This window comes from Eptatretus burgeri, chromosome 10, assembly GCF_056783735.1.
Source record: "Eptatretus burgeri isolate ZD-2024b chromosome 10, Ebu_testis_v1, whole genome shotgun sequence".
NCBI lineage: Eukaryota > Metazoa > Chordata > Myxini > Myxiniformes > Myxinidae > Eptatretus > Eptatretus burgeri.
Window position 1 is genome coordinate 15,583,922 of NC_140970.1, and position 17,106 is coordinate 15,601,027.

At 43.5% G+C, this 17,106-nt stretch overlaps 1 protein-coding gene across 6 annotated transcripts in view; it reads right to left on the reverse strand.

The window, feature by feature from the left end:
• Positions 1-9,089: 9,089 nt before the first annotated feature.
• The window catches only part of ANTXR1 (ANTXR cell adhesion molecule 1), a 133,258-nt gene continuing 125,241 nt past the window's right edge, over positions 9,090-17,106 (reverse strand). For 4 of the 6 annotated variants that reach the window (XM_085897125.1, XM_085897123.1, XM_085897120.1 and 1 more), the window contains one exon: positions 9,090-15,192. In XM_085897125.1, the coding sequence (XP_085753251.1) occupies positions 14,755-15,192 (438 nt within the window). In that variant the 3' untranslated portion in view covers positions 9,090-14,754. The remainder of the gene's footprint in view (positions 15,193-17,106) is intronic. The other 2 variants (XM_085897124.1, XM_085897126.1) reach the window with 2 other exon arrangements.

Consider the following 17,106-nt stretch of genomic DNA (forward strand, 5'->3'; position numbering starts at 1 on the left):
AGGACGTGGATGACTTACTGGAGTCTCATGCAGAACCCTTAAGCAATGAAGATCTTATGGAGTTGGAACAGCAGTGGGCTCTTGAGGAAGAAGAAGATGCTGTGACACCTTCATCCGAGCACCTCGCCATGAAAAACCTCAGCCAAATCCTCAGCTCATTTGAAAGTGCCATAGAATTTGTTATCGAGCAAGATCCAAATCTTGAAAGGAGCAATGATTGTAGCTGTGTTGTTTATGATGCCCTTTGTTGCTACAAGGAACTTTATGCAGCAAGAAAAAGAAAGTCATCCAGCCCACTCTCCATGCATTTTTCAAGCCAAAAGATGCAGCACCAACTCCATCCACCATCCAGGATGCTCCTTCAACGAGCTGCCAAGAGACCGTTCCCGCTGGTGAAGAAAGTGACAGCACAGTGTCAAGTGAAGAGGGGGACGATTCTGCCACTCCGCAAGTGTGACATGTCCACCGCAATCAACTCCGTTCCTCCAGCCTCAGGGTAAGTCACCACGACTCGAGGAGTGTGTTTTGTTTATTTGTGTTTATGTCCAAAAAATTCCGAGCCAAAAACACATCCCCCCTTTAATACATTGCTTTCTATGGGAAAATATGTTTTGTTTTACACAGTTTCGCTTATCATAAGGTTTTCCAGGAACGCAACCCTTGCGAAAAGCAAGGACTTACTATATATATATATATATATATATATATATATATATATATATATATATATATATATATATATATATATATATATATATATATATATATATATATATATATATATATATATATATATATATATATATATATATATATATATATATATATATATATATATATATATATATATATATATATATATATATATATATATATATATATATATATATATATATATGATAGCATGATATCTCAAAAGGTTGTGGACAGATTTGGACGAAACTCAGTGGACACGTTGGGTGTGTGGCAAGGACGAATTGTTTCGATTTTGTGAATATCCGTATCCGGATCTGGAAAAGAGAGTTATTTAATTTTTAAAGTGATTCTTCAACATTGAGAGATAGGGACAAAAATGATATATAGCACGATATCTGAAATACAGCACGATATATAGCACGGAGCGAGTGGTTCGTGCTCCGTCACCCTGAGTGAGTGCTTCATGCTCCGTCACCCTGTACGAGTGATTCATGCTCTGTCACCCTGAGCGAGTGGTTCGTGCTCCGTCACCCTGAGCGAGTGGTTTGTGCTCAGTCACCCTGAGCGAGTGCTTCGTGTTCCATCACTCTGAGCGAGTGGTTCATGCTCCGTCACCCTGAGCAAGTGGATCGTGCTCTGTCACTCTGAGCGAGTGGTTCCTGCTCCATCACCCTGAGCGAGTGCTTCGTCCTCCATCACCCTGAGCGAGTGGTTCCTGCTCCATCACCCTGAGCGAGTGCTTTGTGCTCCTACACCCTGAGCGAGTGGTTCGTGCTCTGTCACCCTGAGCGAGTCGTTCGTGCTCCATCACCCTGAGCGAGTGGTTCGTGATCCGTCACCCTGAGTGAGTGGTTCATGATCCGTCACCCTAAGTGAGTGGTTCGTGCTCCGTCACCCTAAGTGAGTGGTTCCTGCTCCATCACCCTGAGCGAGTGGTTCGTGCTCCGTCACCCTGAGCAAGTGGTCCCTGCTCTGTCGCCCTGAACGAGTATTTCATTATCCGTAACCCTGAGCGAGTGGTTCGTGCTACATCACCCTGAGCGAGTGCTTCCTGCTTCATCACCCTGAGCGAGCGGTTCCTGCTCCGTCACCCTGAGTGAGTGCTTTGTGCTCCTTCACTCTGAGCGAGTGGTTCATGCTCCTTCACCCTGAGCGAGTCGTTCGTGCTCCATCACCTTGAGCGAGTGGTTCGTGCTCCGTCACCCTGAGCGAGTGGTTCGTGATCCATCACCCTGAGTGAGTGGTTCGTGCTCCGTCACCCTGTACGAGTGATTCATGCTCTGTCACCCTGAGTGAGTGGTTCGTGCTCCGTCACCCTGAGCGAGTGGTTTGTGCTCAGTCACCCTGAGCGAGTGCTTCGTGTTCCGTCACTCTGAGCGAGTGGTTCATGCTCCGTCACCCTGAGCAAGTGGATCGTGCTCTGTCACTCTGAGCGAGTGGTTCCTGCTCCGTCACCCTGAGCGAGTGCTTCGTCCTCCATCACCCTGAGCGAGTGGTTCCTGCTCCATCACCCTGAGCGAGTGCTTTGTGCTCCTACACCCTGAGCGAGTGGTTCGTGCTCTGTCACCCTGAGCGAGTCGTTCGTGCTCCATCACCCTGAGCGAGTGGTTCGTGATCCGTCACCCTGAGTGAGTGATTCATGATCCGTCACCCTAAGTGAGTGGTTCGTGCTCCGTCACCCTAAGTGAGTGGTTCCTGCTCCATCACCCTGAGCGAGTGGTTCGTGCTCCGTCACCCTGAGCAAGTGGTCCCTGCTCTGTCGCCCTGAACGAGTATTTCATTATCCGTAACCCTGAGCGAGTGGTTCGTGCTACATCACCCTGAGCGAGTGCTTCCTGCTCCATCACCCTGAGCGAGCGGTTCCTGCTCCGTCACCCTGAGTGAGTGCTTTGTGCTCCTTCACTCTGAGCGAGTGGTTCATGCTCCTTCACCCTGAGCGAGTCGTTCGTGCTCCATCACCCTGAGCGAGTGGTTAGTGCTCCGTCACCCTGAGCGAGTGGTTCATGATCCATCACCCTGAGTGAGTGGTTCATGCTCTGTCACCCTGAGCGAGTGGTTCCTGCTCCATCACTCTCAGCGAGTGGCTCGTGCTCTGTCACCCTGGACGAGTGGTTTGTGCTCCGTCACCCTGAGCAAGTGGTTCATGCTCCTTCACCCTGAGCGAGTGGTTTCTGCTCCATCGCGCTGAGCGAGTGGTTTGTGCTCCGTCACCCTGAGCGAGTGGTTCGTGCTCCATCACCCTGAGCGAGTGGTTCGTGCTCCGTCACCCTGAGCAAGTGGTCCCTGCTCTGTCGCCCTGAACGAGTATTTCATTGTCCGTAACCCTGAGCGAGTGGTTCGTGCTACATCACCCTGAGCGAGTGCTTCCTGCTCCATCACCCTGAGCGAGCGGTTCCTGCTCCGTCACCCTGAGTGAGTGCTTTGTGCTCCTTCACTCTGAGCGAGTGGTTCATGCTCCTTCACCCTGAGCGAGTCGTTCGTGCTCCATCACCCTGAGCGAGTGGTTCGTGCTCCGTCACCCTGAGCGAGTGGTTCGTGATCCATCACCCTGAGTGAGTGGTTCGTGCTCCGTCACCCTGAGCGAGTGGTTCCTGCTCCATCACTCTCAGCGAGTGGCTCGTGCTCTGTCACCCTGGACGAGTGGTTTGTGCTCCGTCACCCTGAGCAAGTGGTTCATGCTCCTTCACCCTGAGCGAGTGGTTTCTGCTCCATCGCGCTGAGCGAGTGGTTTGTGCTCCGTCACCCTGAGCGAGTGGTTCGTGCTCCATCACCCTGAGCGAGTGGTTCGTGCTCCGTCACCCTGACCGAGTGGTTCGTGCTCCGTCACCCTGAGCGAGTGGTTCGTGCTCCGTCACCCTGAGCGAGTGGTTCGTGCTCCGTCACCCTGAGCGAGTGGTTCGTGCTCCGTCACCCTGAGCGAGTGGTTCGTGCTCCGTCACCCTGAGCGAGTGGTTCGTGCTCCGTCACCCTGAGTGAGTGGTTCGTGCTCCGTCACCCTGAGCGAGTGGTTTGTGCTCCGTCACCCTGAGCGAGTGGTTCGTGCTCCATCACCCTGAGTGAGTGGTTCATGCTCCGTCACCCTGAGCGAGTGGTTTGTGCTCTGTCACGCTTTGATTGGACGTGTGTGATGTGTGTGGTGTCTGTGGTGTGTGTGTGTGTGATGTGTGTGTTGTTGATTAAGTATAACATTGTTTCTGCTTACTCCCCTCCCCCATCTCTGTCTCTGGGAGGTATTTATGTCTGGACGGGAGTTTGACTCCGGGCCGTGTTGATAGTATGACTGGTAGAAAATGGATTTCAGACATTATTTAGTTCCCCTCTTCACTGTTATTCTTTGCAGAATAATTTTGATTCGACAGTATGAATTGTAATTAATGCTCCATGCATGTCTGCACAGATTTGGATATTGGGCCATCTCAAAATTTTTGATGGGAGTGGAAAATGGCTGCCACAGCCATCAGCAGCTGAATTTGAGATGGCCCAATATCCAAATCTGTTCATAATATGTTAGTATATGCTACTAGTGTGCCAAATTTGGTGCTTTCCTCACAAAATGCACAGTTGTTATGCTAAGTTGCTCCACTAACAGGTGATATTTGATAGTCTAATAATAAATAGGATTCACCGGATGTCTGTCTGTCTTTTCGCATTTTTTGCAAAGACCGCTGAGCCGAGAACCACCAAATTTGGCACAGAGACCAAGTCTGACCCGGGGGTTGTCCTGTGTTTTTGTGTTTTCATCCACAACCTCAGCTTTTAAAGACCCTGAGGGACCATGTCCCTTTTTACTTTCTTGAGAGAATACTTTTTACATGCTTGAGAGATAAGACCCCAAAGACCCTGAAGATCATTGAATTCCCCGAACACAATTAAGACATTTTAAAACCCCAAATGCCCCAAAGACCCTTTGGACCCCAAAGACAGTTAAGATCAAGAAGCATCTTGAAGACTCTTAAGACCCTTAAGTCTATTGAAGACCCTTTAGAGCCAGATGTCCTCAAAGAACCTTTACACCCCAAAAACCCTTAACACTTCAAAGACCCTTAAGAACTGTAAGACCCCAAAGACCTTTTAAGACCTCAAAGACCCTTAACACCTCAATGCCCAGTAAGAACCTTAAGACCCCAAAACCCTTGAAGATCCTGAAGACCCCTTTGCCCACTGGTGTTCCCTTCAAGACCACTTTACCCACTGTAATTCTGGCTCTCCTGCCACCTACACAGTCCCCCCCCCACCCCACCCTCACTCCGTCAGTTCTCCTACCCCCGATCCACCTGCCCCATTCTCAGCCCTGCCGGCTCTCCTGCTTCTCCCACTTCTCAGTAACCCCCACACGGGCAACGCCGGATAACCCTGCTAGTTGTAAATAAGAATCTTGGTGACTACCACTTCACAAGTCACCAAGCGAAATCGTGGCCACATTCATATGTATCAACAGATGTGTCACGAAACGTTCTGAGGAATCTAAATAATGAGTAATCAAACATTATTCACACACGGCGAACAGGCAGACACAGACTAAGCTTTATTCGAGCTAAATATGGAATCCAAAGTCAACAAGGTAGATATTTGCTCAGAGTGTGCAGTCATGAAAGCGAGATGGAAACAACTCCCAAATCCAGTCAATGGACAATTCATCTTCACATCAAGATTAATTTGGGCAGATCATGATTTGGACAAAAAGCGAGAATGGATATCACGTCCAAACTATGATGTTCAGTTTTGTATCAAATGGATGGTGAGTCCGAAGTTGCCCGTCACTCGCTACACCTAAACTCACTCATCGTCAGACTCGTTCATGTCCACAGCATTGTCGAAAATGACAGTTCTGTCATCATTGCAGAATTATTATCACAGGCAAGGTTTCATCCACACAGGTAAGAGCCAGTCACTTGCACGACAAGAATATCTCTTGGAATCGCAATTGCCATGTTTGCATGCGCAGTGTACAGAGCTGAGAATTTCCATCAGAACTGGATCTTGGGTCATCCGCACAACAGAGATGGATGTGGATTCAACTGCCGAACAATGACCGTTCGGAGAAGGAGCATCAATCGTCCAATTCAGGGCTCGCCTGTGGATGCCTGCCTGATAATTTGCACGAAGATAATGCTGTTGTAAACCGTCCTTGATAGGTGGAACTCTGTGGTCCTTGGCAGTCTTCAAATGGAATGTCCTATGTCGAACATCATTGATGTTTTCACTGTGCTTCCGTTCAACTTGCATGTGAATCTTTCCAGCTGGGCAAATAACTCATCAGACATTTTGAAATCTTCACTCAAATGAAAAAAAAATGAATTAATGTTTTCTGGCGAGGAGGCCACAAGCTCGTAAGGTCAAACTTTCCCTTTTCCATAGAAACAGCTGACGGGGTCTTGTACTCCTGTGAGGCAGCAAGTCATGCATTCACCAAGTGAACATCGAATTACATTCAGTTCGAATTCTGACAGTCTCCTTGAGGCCAATGTGGACATGTATCACGGCAGCAGTTGCCATCAGGTGTATGTTTGAGAGAAGGATAACTGCTGCAACATCCGTGTCTGGTCTCATTATCAATATCCTTGAGGATGGACTGTTGCCGCAGGTAGGACATACAAGGCAACTCGAATGTCAGCTTCCTCATTGTTAAAGTGGCACAACTCCTCCATGATGGCCACTTCTACTACTGAATGAGACTCAGGGTAACAGTATGGTCCATTGGTCATGTATATTTGAATCTCACCACTGTGGTCAGAATGAACACTCCGCAAGGACAAGGAGTCCTCACAAATTTCTTCCTTTTGGCACCATCACTGAGAAATTCACTCCATTACTGGGGTATCTTCTGGTGTGGTGAGAATATCCTGCGATGTAAGGGAGCTTGGGTTTGCCTTTCCCGTTCCGTGCCTTTGATGCTCATCACGGGATACGTGTCAAAAACAATATCTCCCTGCGTAGTGATATTGTTTGGAAATCCTGTGCAGTTCTGACATCACTCCGTAGGCCAGCTGCCCAAATGTAACAGGCTGCCAGACATTATATGACTTGGATTTATGCCATCAACGATGACAGCATCGTAGTCATAAACTGTTGTGACGAGTGATTCAGGACATTTCTACTCGATATAATGCAGAAGCTTTCTTTTTTCAGTCTTTGCGATTGTCCTGTCAGAACATGACTTGGGTAGGAAATTCGTCCACGAGAATAGCAGAGGACTGTCCTCAAATCGACTTTCTGGTGTTGACTCTGTACAAGTAATCTGGCGAACATTTGGCGATTGGCTCTGACGACCGACTGTCTGACCAGATTTGTGGGACACTTTTACTTTTGTTTGACTTGCGAAAGTCTTTAACATCATTTGCTGCCATGGCTGATTAAATCCAACACTTCCTGAATTTAGTCTGTCTTGGAGGAAAGTAGAGAAAGCTGATTGTCCATAATTATGTGCATTGAGGAGGTCGTCGCTGGCTACTTCTGCTGAAGCCACAACACTGGAGCTGATGCAATAAAGGTTATTTTGGTTTTGTGAGAATGGATCCATCATTTCATCAATGCAGCAAAATTTTTACAATCCATAACCATGAGGAGGGATTGGCTCTGCGAAGAAATGCATCCTTGAATTACGGGATGTATAAATCGATATTAACTTTCCCATAATAAGTTATCTCTGAAATCAAGACGTTCGTGCTAGTGGGCAGCATTTAATAAATGAGACCGGTATTGGCTTGTGCACCTGCTGCACTTCATTAGTTCCTGTGTTGCTTCAAGTTATCTTCCAACAGAGCTTCTTTGCTCACCCTGTAGTGGAATTTTCTGGTGAGAAAGGTTTATTTAGTTATTGTTGCATTGGAGAAAAATCTGTAATTAAAGTGCCAAGGGTCCTCAAATGGTGAATTGCGGTCCACGTCTGGACCGCAGTCATCGTCAGTCCTCAATAAAATTGATGACATCATCAGTCACTTGAGTTGCCACCCATACTGTTTAAAAATAAAAATTAAAAAAAACTTCAAATATCTTCTCTGAAGTTGCTGAGCAGATAGAAGCACAACTTTACAAGTATGATCACCTATCCATGAGAAACAAAAGGTTCATGCATATGACATTATAGGTCACATGGTTTGGCAGCCAGATTGCATTTACCGGAAAACCTATTAAAAAAAAATCTTCTTCTCCAAAATGGCTGGACGGATCGAGGGGAAACTTCACACAAATGTTCCCCAAGTCTTTGGTGTACAAGTTTGTTAATGTATAATTGATGTCACAGGCTCACTTGGCTGTGCCTGGATGGGTTTGAGGGTTGAGGAGTAGCAACTGAAATGTGAATCCTATCCAGGTCCTGATGACTTCATCTTTGCTTTTTGCTTGTTTGGGTTCCTTCTGATTACTCCAATGCAGTACTGTAGCTGTTTGGTCTTCCATTTGAATTGAATTTATTTTAATCCCTTCTGAATTGAATTGAAAATAATTTACAATGTCATGGGTCAGGGTCAGTTGTCCAATCAAAGTGAGGTTGCATCATAGCAGGATGTCTTGGTACCCGTTCATCTCTGCCAACAGTAATATGTATAGTCGCAGTTCTAATTATGTCTCTTTTTAATTACTTATTTAGAACTCTTTTTCTTGTTTTTTTCCATTGTGTCCTGATCCACTCTTCCACTTAACTTTGTATCCAAAAAAAGGCTCAGTGCCCTGAGAGTCCACATCTTTTTTTTTTTTTCTTGGCTGAGAGGTTGTTGTTTTTTTCCAGTGCCCTGAGTGTTTTTGTTGTTGTTGTTGTTGTTTGTTTTTTTTAACCACCTCTCTTCCAGTCTCACTCCCTCTGTTCTCTGAGCTCTTTGACTGTCCCTCTGTTCTCTGAGCTCTTTGACTGTCCCTCTGTTCTCTGAGCTCTTTGACTCTCCCTCTGATTCTCTGAGCTCTTTGACTGTCCCTCTCTGATTCTCTGAGCTCTCTGACTGCCTCCAGGATGCATGCATTTCTCCAGTAATCCTCACCTTGCTAAACTCTCCAAATCCGTGATGCTTATTACATACCACCCGTTTGCAGAAGTGCTTTCCTGAGGCTGTTCAATCCCACATTTCCTTAAAGCAAGTGGAACACCACCATCTCATGTCATCCCCATCTCTACTCACAATATTTCTACCCACCCACCCCCACCCCTTTAATCCTACCTGACACAAACCTCTTACTTGCAGGTTTCCTTCCTTCATCTCTCTTTGCCTTGCTTGTTGCATCCAGCCACTGCTGTGCTGTCAGGGTGTTTTACTATTTTATTCTCTCTCTTGCTCTCACTCTCTCAAGCTTAGACTATGTATTCAAAAACAGGAGTCCACAGACACATAAATGATGAAACCTTCACAATGCTCTATACAATAAAGCCCCTGCTCTGAATGAAGCCATACAAAACACCAACAAACAAGTATCTCTGAAACTTTATTAAAGTATAAATAAATAACAACAGAAAAAATGTCAAAAACAAGCGATCTTCATATGCAGATGGAAATTTGATACTGGAGATGGAAGCATCATGCTGTACCTTTAACCTCCACAACTGTAGAATAGTAATGAAACACAATAGAGCTTTACACAAATACAACCCAAGCCATACCTCCAACTGATATCAAATGATTTAGTAGCAAAACAATTGCCCAAGTTAATGACGTGCTGAAGTCAAACTGATAATTCCCGGTGGTACAACAGAATGTAACACTGAATTTCAAGTGCAACCACAGTACCTTGTTAAAATGAAGTGTAAAAATGAAGTCTGCTGAGTATGCCAATAAATCTCGACTCATGTCAAACACCTTTAGACAGGAGAGCAATTTCTCAAAACAGCAAAAAATTTGCATAAACTGGAAATTAAATGTTCATTTCCATCAATATAACCTTTAATACGGACAGCATCCTAGTCATTGATCACAAAACCTTGTTCAAAAAATCTGCAAAAGTGCCTCTTGAAGGAATAACAAGCATTTTCATCGATACATTTCAAAGCTAGAACATGCAGTACAAAAGAACAAAATATACAGTTAAACAAAAAGAAAACTCTCTTGTGAATCCAGCAAGATGAGGAAATTAGTGTTCGACAAAAACTTCAATTAGTTTTGAGACCGCGTCGCAAATACGAGAATTAATTTAAATAATGTTGATGCACTTGTCTGCTGATGCAAAATTATTTTGATTGAGGTTGGAAGAGTTGCACAATATAATTGTACTATGTCGATTGTGATGGCTGGCAGGATAGCTTCGAGGAATACGCACTCACTTTTGAGCTCTCGAGCTTGGGTTGGAATCTGGAACCAGCTCCAAACTGTCACGCTAGTTTTTCATGTTCATGGCAATACTTCCATGTGCATACTGAAGATTGGACAGACTAAACTTAAAGACCCAGCTGCCAGCAGTGATAATTGGTGGGCGTTTCAGATCCTTTCGCCAGCATCCTGAACAAATTCCTACCCTGGCTGACAACTGGGAAGGACACTGCAAACCAACGCAGCATAACCCTTGTCACGAGACTGCATCGGTAGCACCCCTGTAAAAGAGTATGGTATGATAATGATAATGGTCAACTGTAGAACAATAATTTGCAAAAGCTATTTTGAAAGCAGATGGCAAATATTTGTGTGCAATAAACCTCGTGTGAAAGTGCGCCTTAAGCTTTATTTTCATCAAAAAAAAAAATCATTGACTCATAAAATTCCTTGAATGAAAATAAAAAATGTTATTTGGAAAAGGAGATACTGTCATGTACAGAAATATTGTCTTCCTGCTTTGCAAACGGACATATATGTATCTATACATGCCATTATGTCCCAACGCACTTTTTTACAGTTTACTCTGCAAACTGTCACAAAAGTTTCATCCAACTCGTTGTTGTGGACAAGAATTTAAACAAACACTCTACGCGTTTCCCTGATTCCGTGAATCTTTTCCGGCACTCCGAAAGCAACACAAATTTCATAAACAAAGGAGAAAAGTGTTCCTCTACTCTATTGCATGCTGGAAAAAAAATAATAGTGTTAAAAGGCAACAACGATTTCATCAAGTGCAAAGACTATTGAAAAAGTTAATGTATTGATGAGTCTCAAGTGAAAAAAAAAAAAATTATTCAATCTCGATGAAGGTCTGCCTGCAGGCCTTAATAAAAAGTTTGTTTGACGCCGGAATTTCTGTAAATAATAAGCCAACAAGTTGATGGAGCGACGAGGCAAAGCTAACACTCACTGCCTTTTCATATCAAATCCTGCATTCTCATTGCACTCGCTTCACCATCTGCATATATGTTCGATAGTGTGCCCTCTACGTCTAGACTGGGTTCGAATCTCGACCCGGCTATAGACTGTAACCCTGGTGTTTCGTACGCAAGGCCTGAAAAGTGACACTGCGATCTCCCCGTGAGCATCTCATGAGAGGTGTGATGTCCAAGCTTGAATGTCCTCCAATTTCACTCATTGTTCAGAGTTAAGTCTAAAGCTCAAATCTGACACACTGCGATGCTTTTGATGAGCGAATCTCACCAACTTTCTCATAAGTTTTCACGAGTTTCCCCACACGCGGTTCCTTTGGTCAATAGAGGGCGCAAGAGAATCGCACGTTGGCTGCTTAAATGTGTTTACAGTCCCTGAAGATCCCATAATGACCATTACATTACAAAACATAACAAAGTTAAAAAAAATACCCCCATCCCACTCATATATTGCCTTCAATTAAAATTAAAATTACACCTCTATTTCTCTGCTCTTCACAAGGCAAAAACTGATCATTTCACAATGAAAAGGCTTCGCTGCCTGCTTGACTTTTTATTGTTCTTTTGTTTTGCCGCCAGGATGGAGGTTAAGGCATTGTTTGGGATACCACATGCCTCTCCACTTTGTCCATCGAGTCATGATGACCCTTTGTTTCATGATTTCATGAGGAAGTTCATGCATGAGTCAATTAATATGAATAAAAAAAGATGTCATTCCGTCTTGAATAATGGTGTTTTAGTTACTGGAAGTATGAAGATTAGAGTAAGTTAAGGCACAAGGTCCCACTCCCCCTACCCCGTCCCAACTCCACACAATGGGCTCCAACCTGGTTATATGTTCAGTGTCTCTGAATATCCGCACCAGAGGGTTCGCTGGCTGATGGTAGACGATTTGAAATGAATAAGTTTCAGCATACTGAACAAAATGACTGAGGATGGCGTATATACTGTATATACATAGATGAGGGGGCTACATTTGCTAACACTTTTCCTGCTCGGGACATCTTGCCGTTTTCTCATTCTACTTTTCATTGGATACATTATATGCTGTAAATAAAAGTTGTAAAAAGGGATCAAAATGTAGAAACAGAATTGTGATGTTTTTATCGCTTACATCGCCACCAAATAATTCAATCGGGGACAGTGCTGTGACATTGACAAAATTTTCCGCTTCTGATAATTGACTCGTCTCAACTTGAAAGGGTCGCTGTTGTTCAGGTCAAATTTTAATTTAATAGACTTTAGTCCAAAATACTTTATGGAAGTCAGACTGAAGAGTGGTTAACAAAAATAAAGTTATTCTCCACGTGGGAAGACTAACTACTCGCGTTTACAGTTGTACAAAGCCTTTGTTTTAATTCTGGGAAAGTTTTTCTTTGTTTTTTTTCATTCTGGAAAAAATTCAGCCATTTATCCATTTTGGTTAACTTTGTAGAGTCGACTACTACTACTACAACTACTACTACCTGTTTAGCAGCTCCAATTATTCCCACCTTCTGGTGTTTTTGGCCCAAATCTTTCACAAACTGGCTGGCCAGGCCTGACATTCCGCTGAAGGCGATTTGAGCCCGTAAGGAAGTTTTTTTTTTCAAGTGCGCTCGAAGGAAAGTTTATGGGATTTAACTAATTTTAAAGAATTGTAACCCTCATTCAAAATTTTCACTTCAAACAATACCTTGTGAGCCATCTCTTGCCTCCAGAGTTGTGCTGCAGCTGATTTTAAGATTCACTTTGTCTATCAGAGACTTTTTTTTAAGTTAAACAACTGCAAAGTCATTCCACCAAGAGGGAGTGCAGGAATGGGGGATTGCAAGCCATTTATACTTCCAGATCGTTTCCATGACCACTGGCTCCACAGACGGGAAATGTGCCGAGCCACGTTGAAGCCTGTTGGTCACAACCCAGCAGCGTTCTCACACTTCCTACCTCTAAACCTCCTGTTGGTACTGCTGCTATTTTCCATTAATTCCTCTTCCAAGGCCTTTGCCATCACATCATTTGCCCAAAGGGATATGGGTTTGAGAACAGGCTGGAAGTCTGGCAGTTGCACTTTCAGAGCTGTGTTGTGAGTGCTTAGAAAATAATCAAGGCTTGAAGTTCTCAGAAAATGAATATTTTGAGGTTATCTCCAGCAATACATATGTTGTTGGTTTATTGTAATAATGCACTGGTTTCAACCAGCCTGGAAATTGCAATGTACCGGTCCGCCTGACACTGCTGCAAACATGAGTGGCACAGAATTCCAGCCACCCACATCCATTTGATGGTTTCACACGAATGGCATGTGCATGTTGTTTTATCATGTCACTGGAAAAAAAAATTCTACCATTTTCAACAGATAAGATGATGATGAAAAGAAATTGCAAATTGTCAATTCTTCAGGACGTGAAAAAAGAAACTGCTCCAATCCTTCAGACGGATGAGAAGGCTTGCAAGCAAGGAATTTCATTGGTCTTTCCTTTCTCACCTTAATCCCTTCTCCTATTCCATCCACGGAAAGCAGCTTATGGAATGGGCAGCAGATCCCTCAAGACCTTACACTCATCCAGCGATTTGGCATTCGAACAGTGGGAAAAAGGCCATTTTCAGCCTTAAAGTTTGGGAAGCAAAGCAAGTTGGCTAAAATTCTCCGAGGAAATAATAATGGCTGCTGATACACAAAAGACACGGCCTCATGCCTTAAAGGGGCGAGGCCCACTCGAGGAGCCGCAACATCAATCACTGGATGAGCGATGAAGAGGAGCATGAAGGCCGGTCCACAGATAGGGGGTCGGGCCACCACCTTGTGAACAAGGCTGAGCCGCAAGTTTAACAGATGGGCCATCATGAAGTGGGGGTGGGGGGCGGTGGAGACAGCAGCCAGAAAAAAAGGAAAAGAGAGAGTAACGGCGGGGCGGTTCTTCCCTTGGCCTGAAATTATGTCCTTCCGCACTGATTAATGCTTTGTGCAACGTGTCCCAATGCCCATTAGAGGCGGCTTATATATGCATTGCGGCCCAAAGAGATGGGGGGTGGAGGTGGGCTTAACGCAAAACCTCCTCAAGCATCTTTGTGCAAGGCTGAGAGCAAGTCTTGCAACACCCAACAACGCTTTGCTTTGTCTTTTCACTTGCTATGGCCATTAAAGCTTCAGTTCCAAAAGTGGAGACCGCTCAACACTCAAACACAAATTGAATAAACTTCAGTCAAAGATATTACGACACAAAAAGTATCTAATCAATTGAACCAAATCAAAAATATATTCTGTTTCATTCCCCTTTTGAAAACATCCTCTGATGAAAAGGTTAAAAAGAAAAAAACACCCCAGATAATTACAGGCATTCTTGTGTTGTGCTTTCCCAAAGGAATATCTCAAATGGTGCAATAATTTGTGGGTTTTCAGTCAACTTCAAGTCACATATCTGCTTTGAAGTCATGCTAAGAAAGCCGATGGGGTTGGTATGCGCTTCCTAATTATTCCATGAATTGTGCAGTGCACAAAAGGTGAAACAAGAGACTCAAATCTCTCATCAAACTATCACAGTTGAACGGCTAGCCTTGTTCAGTAACATTAAAATTTATGTTTGGAGATTGAAATTAATTACTGAACTTACACAGAACATATGCTTAAGGATGACTGACAAACAACGATGCAATGACATTTTAAAAGGGCCAGGACAACATTGCATCAATGTAGACACAGAGTTTAAGCTCTCCGATAATGTCACTATTTGCTTGTGGATACATCGCATACATTACGGCTGACTCCAGCCACATTTTGTGCCTCTAATTTACCTGTGATGTTCACTGCCTCTTCCCAAGAAAAGCAAATGGAGACGTGGATAGACCTAACCTTAAACCTGCATGTTTGGTACTGGGGGAGGGCGAGCTGGAGGAGGTAAGCGTGATGATGGGGGTCCAGAAGGGGGTGGCACGTTTGGTGGCTGTGACTTTGAAACCAATGAAGGGAGCTGTTTTGTTGGAGTGAGTGGAATGATGGTTGATGTTGGCGAGGCAGGAACGAATGATGGCAAAGGCCGCATAGGAGTAGACGGAATGGCAGCTGGAGGGGCCATCACAGGTGCCAACGACACAGGCAGTTTTGGATTTGGTGGTACTGTTGTAGGTACTGGTGAACTCACAATCAGTGGATGGACAGGTTGTACCGGAGTGGGTGAAGCCATGGTGCCTGGTTGGCGAGGTGGTGTCTTTCTTAGACTCCCATTGGTCTGCAGTGTTTTTGAGGAAGGGCTGTCGTTGTTCTTTACCCGAGTAAAGCTGATGCATCGACCCTGGAAGAATTCAAATGAATCTTAGGAGGATCAATTTCAAGGATAACATTCACAATGATAATTAATATTTCCGATAGCTGTATTTTCACATGCTTTATATGCTGAATTCAGCTTCATTCGAACTGGAAATCCAAAGTAAATGAGTGTTATTAGTAAAGTGGTGTCCGAACGTACAAGTTGAAGAACATAAAAAGGAGGGTTGTTCAGTAAAATGATTAAATTGTGGAAGAAAGACCAAGTACAGCAATTAAACAAGTTCTCTAATGTCAGTCATTGTTCTTCTAGCATTTCACATCAACTGTACATCAAGAGGTATTTTCTTTATGCTCAAACTTGGTACATGATAATGTCCCAAGTTTTAAAATCGTTTTTGAAGACTGGCCTGGCTTTTCAAAATAAATTAAAGTAATAACAATAATAATAATAATGTCCAAGTCATGTTGTACTGACAGAGTGCAAGTGGCAAAAGGGTAAATACCCTCGTCGAATGAGAGGGTATTGCGTTTGGGTCCATTTCTTTGTCTCTCTGTCTTTCTGTTTGTTTTTGTCCGCACAGAACTTTCGTGTTTTTCTCCACAACTGCTTGTCTGATTGAGACAAAATTTTCACCATCAGTGCAACTACTCATGTAGAATGTTGTAATCATAACTATGACATCACAGGTCATGTGGTGTGGCAGAAATGTTGGAAAAACGGAAATAATTGGACCTCTGTATCTTGGAAACTGTATCAATAAAAAAAATTGAAACTTGGAAAATGGTAAGTACTCCTCATGGGGAATAAGTGTGATTGTTTTTTTCTATGACGTCATAGGTGCCTTTGTTATGACGTCATAATTGCACATGTCGAGCGCTACATGTGATCAGTATGAAAATTTTTGAGGGTCATCTAGAGATAAAATGGTCTACAGAAGAAAATTCATGACATCATCGATCACGTGATTTCACAGCCATATTGTTGTTGTTTTTTGGGGGTTTTTTTAACCTTCATAAACTTCTTCTCTGAAGAGTCTGAACAGATCGAGGCAAAACTTTACACATTTACTTTACACATTGACTGCCTATCCATGAGGCAGTCATGCATTACATAACAGCTTTGTCAGCGATACTGGATTTAACCTAAAATCTTTTTTTTTTAATCTTCTCCAGAACGGCTGGACAGATGGAGGGGAAACTTCACACAAATGTTCACAAGCTTTGGGTGTACAAGTTTGTTAAGGAATAATTGATAGGTCACATGGTTTTGCAGTCATATTGGATTGAATAAAAACATTCAATAATGTTTTCTCTGGAACCACTGAATAAATCGACATGAAACTTCACAAGTATGATCTAGTAGTGATGGGGAATACATGTTTTAAATTTCAACTTGATAGGACACATGATCTGGCAGCAAGAAATATTTGATTTTTTTTGATTTGGGTTCTTTTTGATTTTATTGTTTTTTTTTTTGAATAAGGCTCACTTGGCTGCACCTCAATGGATTTCAGGGTAGAGGAGCAGCAGCTGAAATGTGAATCCTATCCTGTTTCATCCTGTTGACTTCATCTTTGCTTTTTGCTTGTTCGGGTTCCTTCTGATTACTCCGATACAGGACTGTACCTATTAGGTCTTCCATTTGATTTGAAATGAATTTATTTTAATCCCATTCTGAATTCAATTGAATAATAATGAAAAACGAGATGGGTCAGAGTCAGGTCAGAGTCAGGTCAGAGTCCAATCAAAATGGGATGTCTTGGTATCCGGTAATCACTGCCAGCAGTTATAAAGTGGCAGTTCTAATTATGTCTCTTATTAATTACGTAACATACCTGTACACAAACGGCCCACAAAACATAGCACACAAAACGATACAAACACCACACAAAACAAGCTCTGGTGAGGGTCTGCAATCTCTGATTGCTCTTTCTAGTTA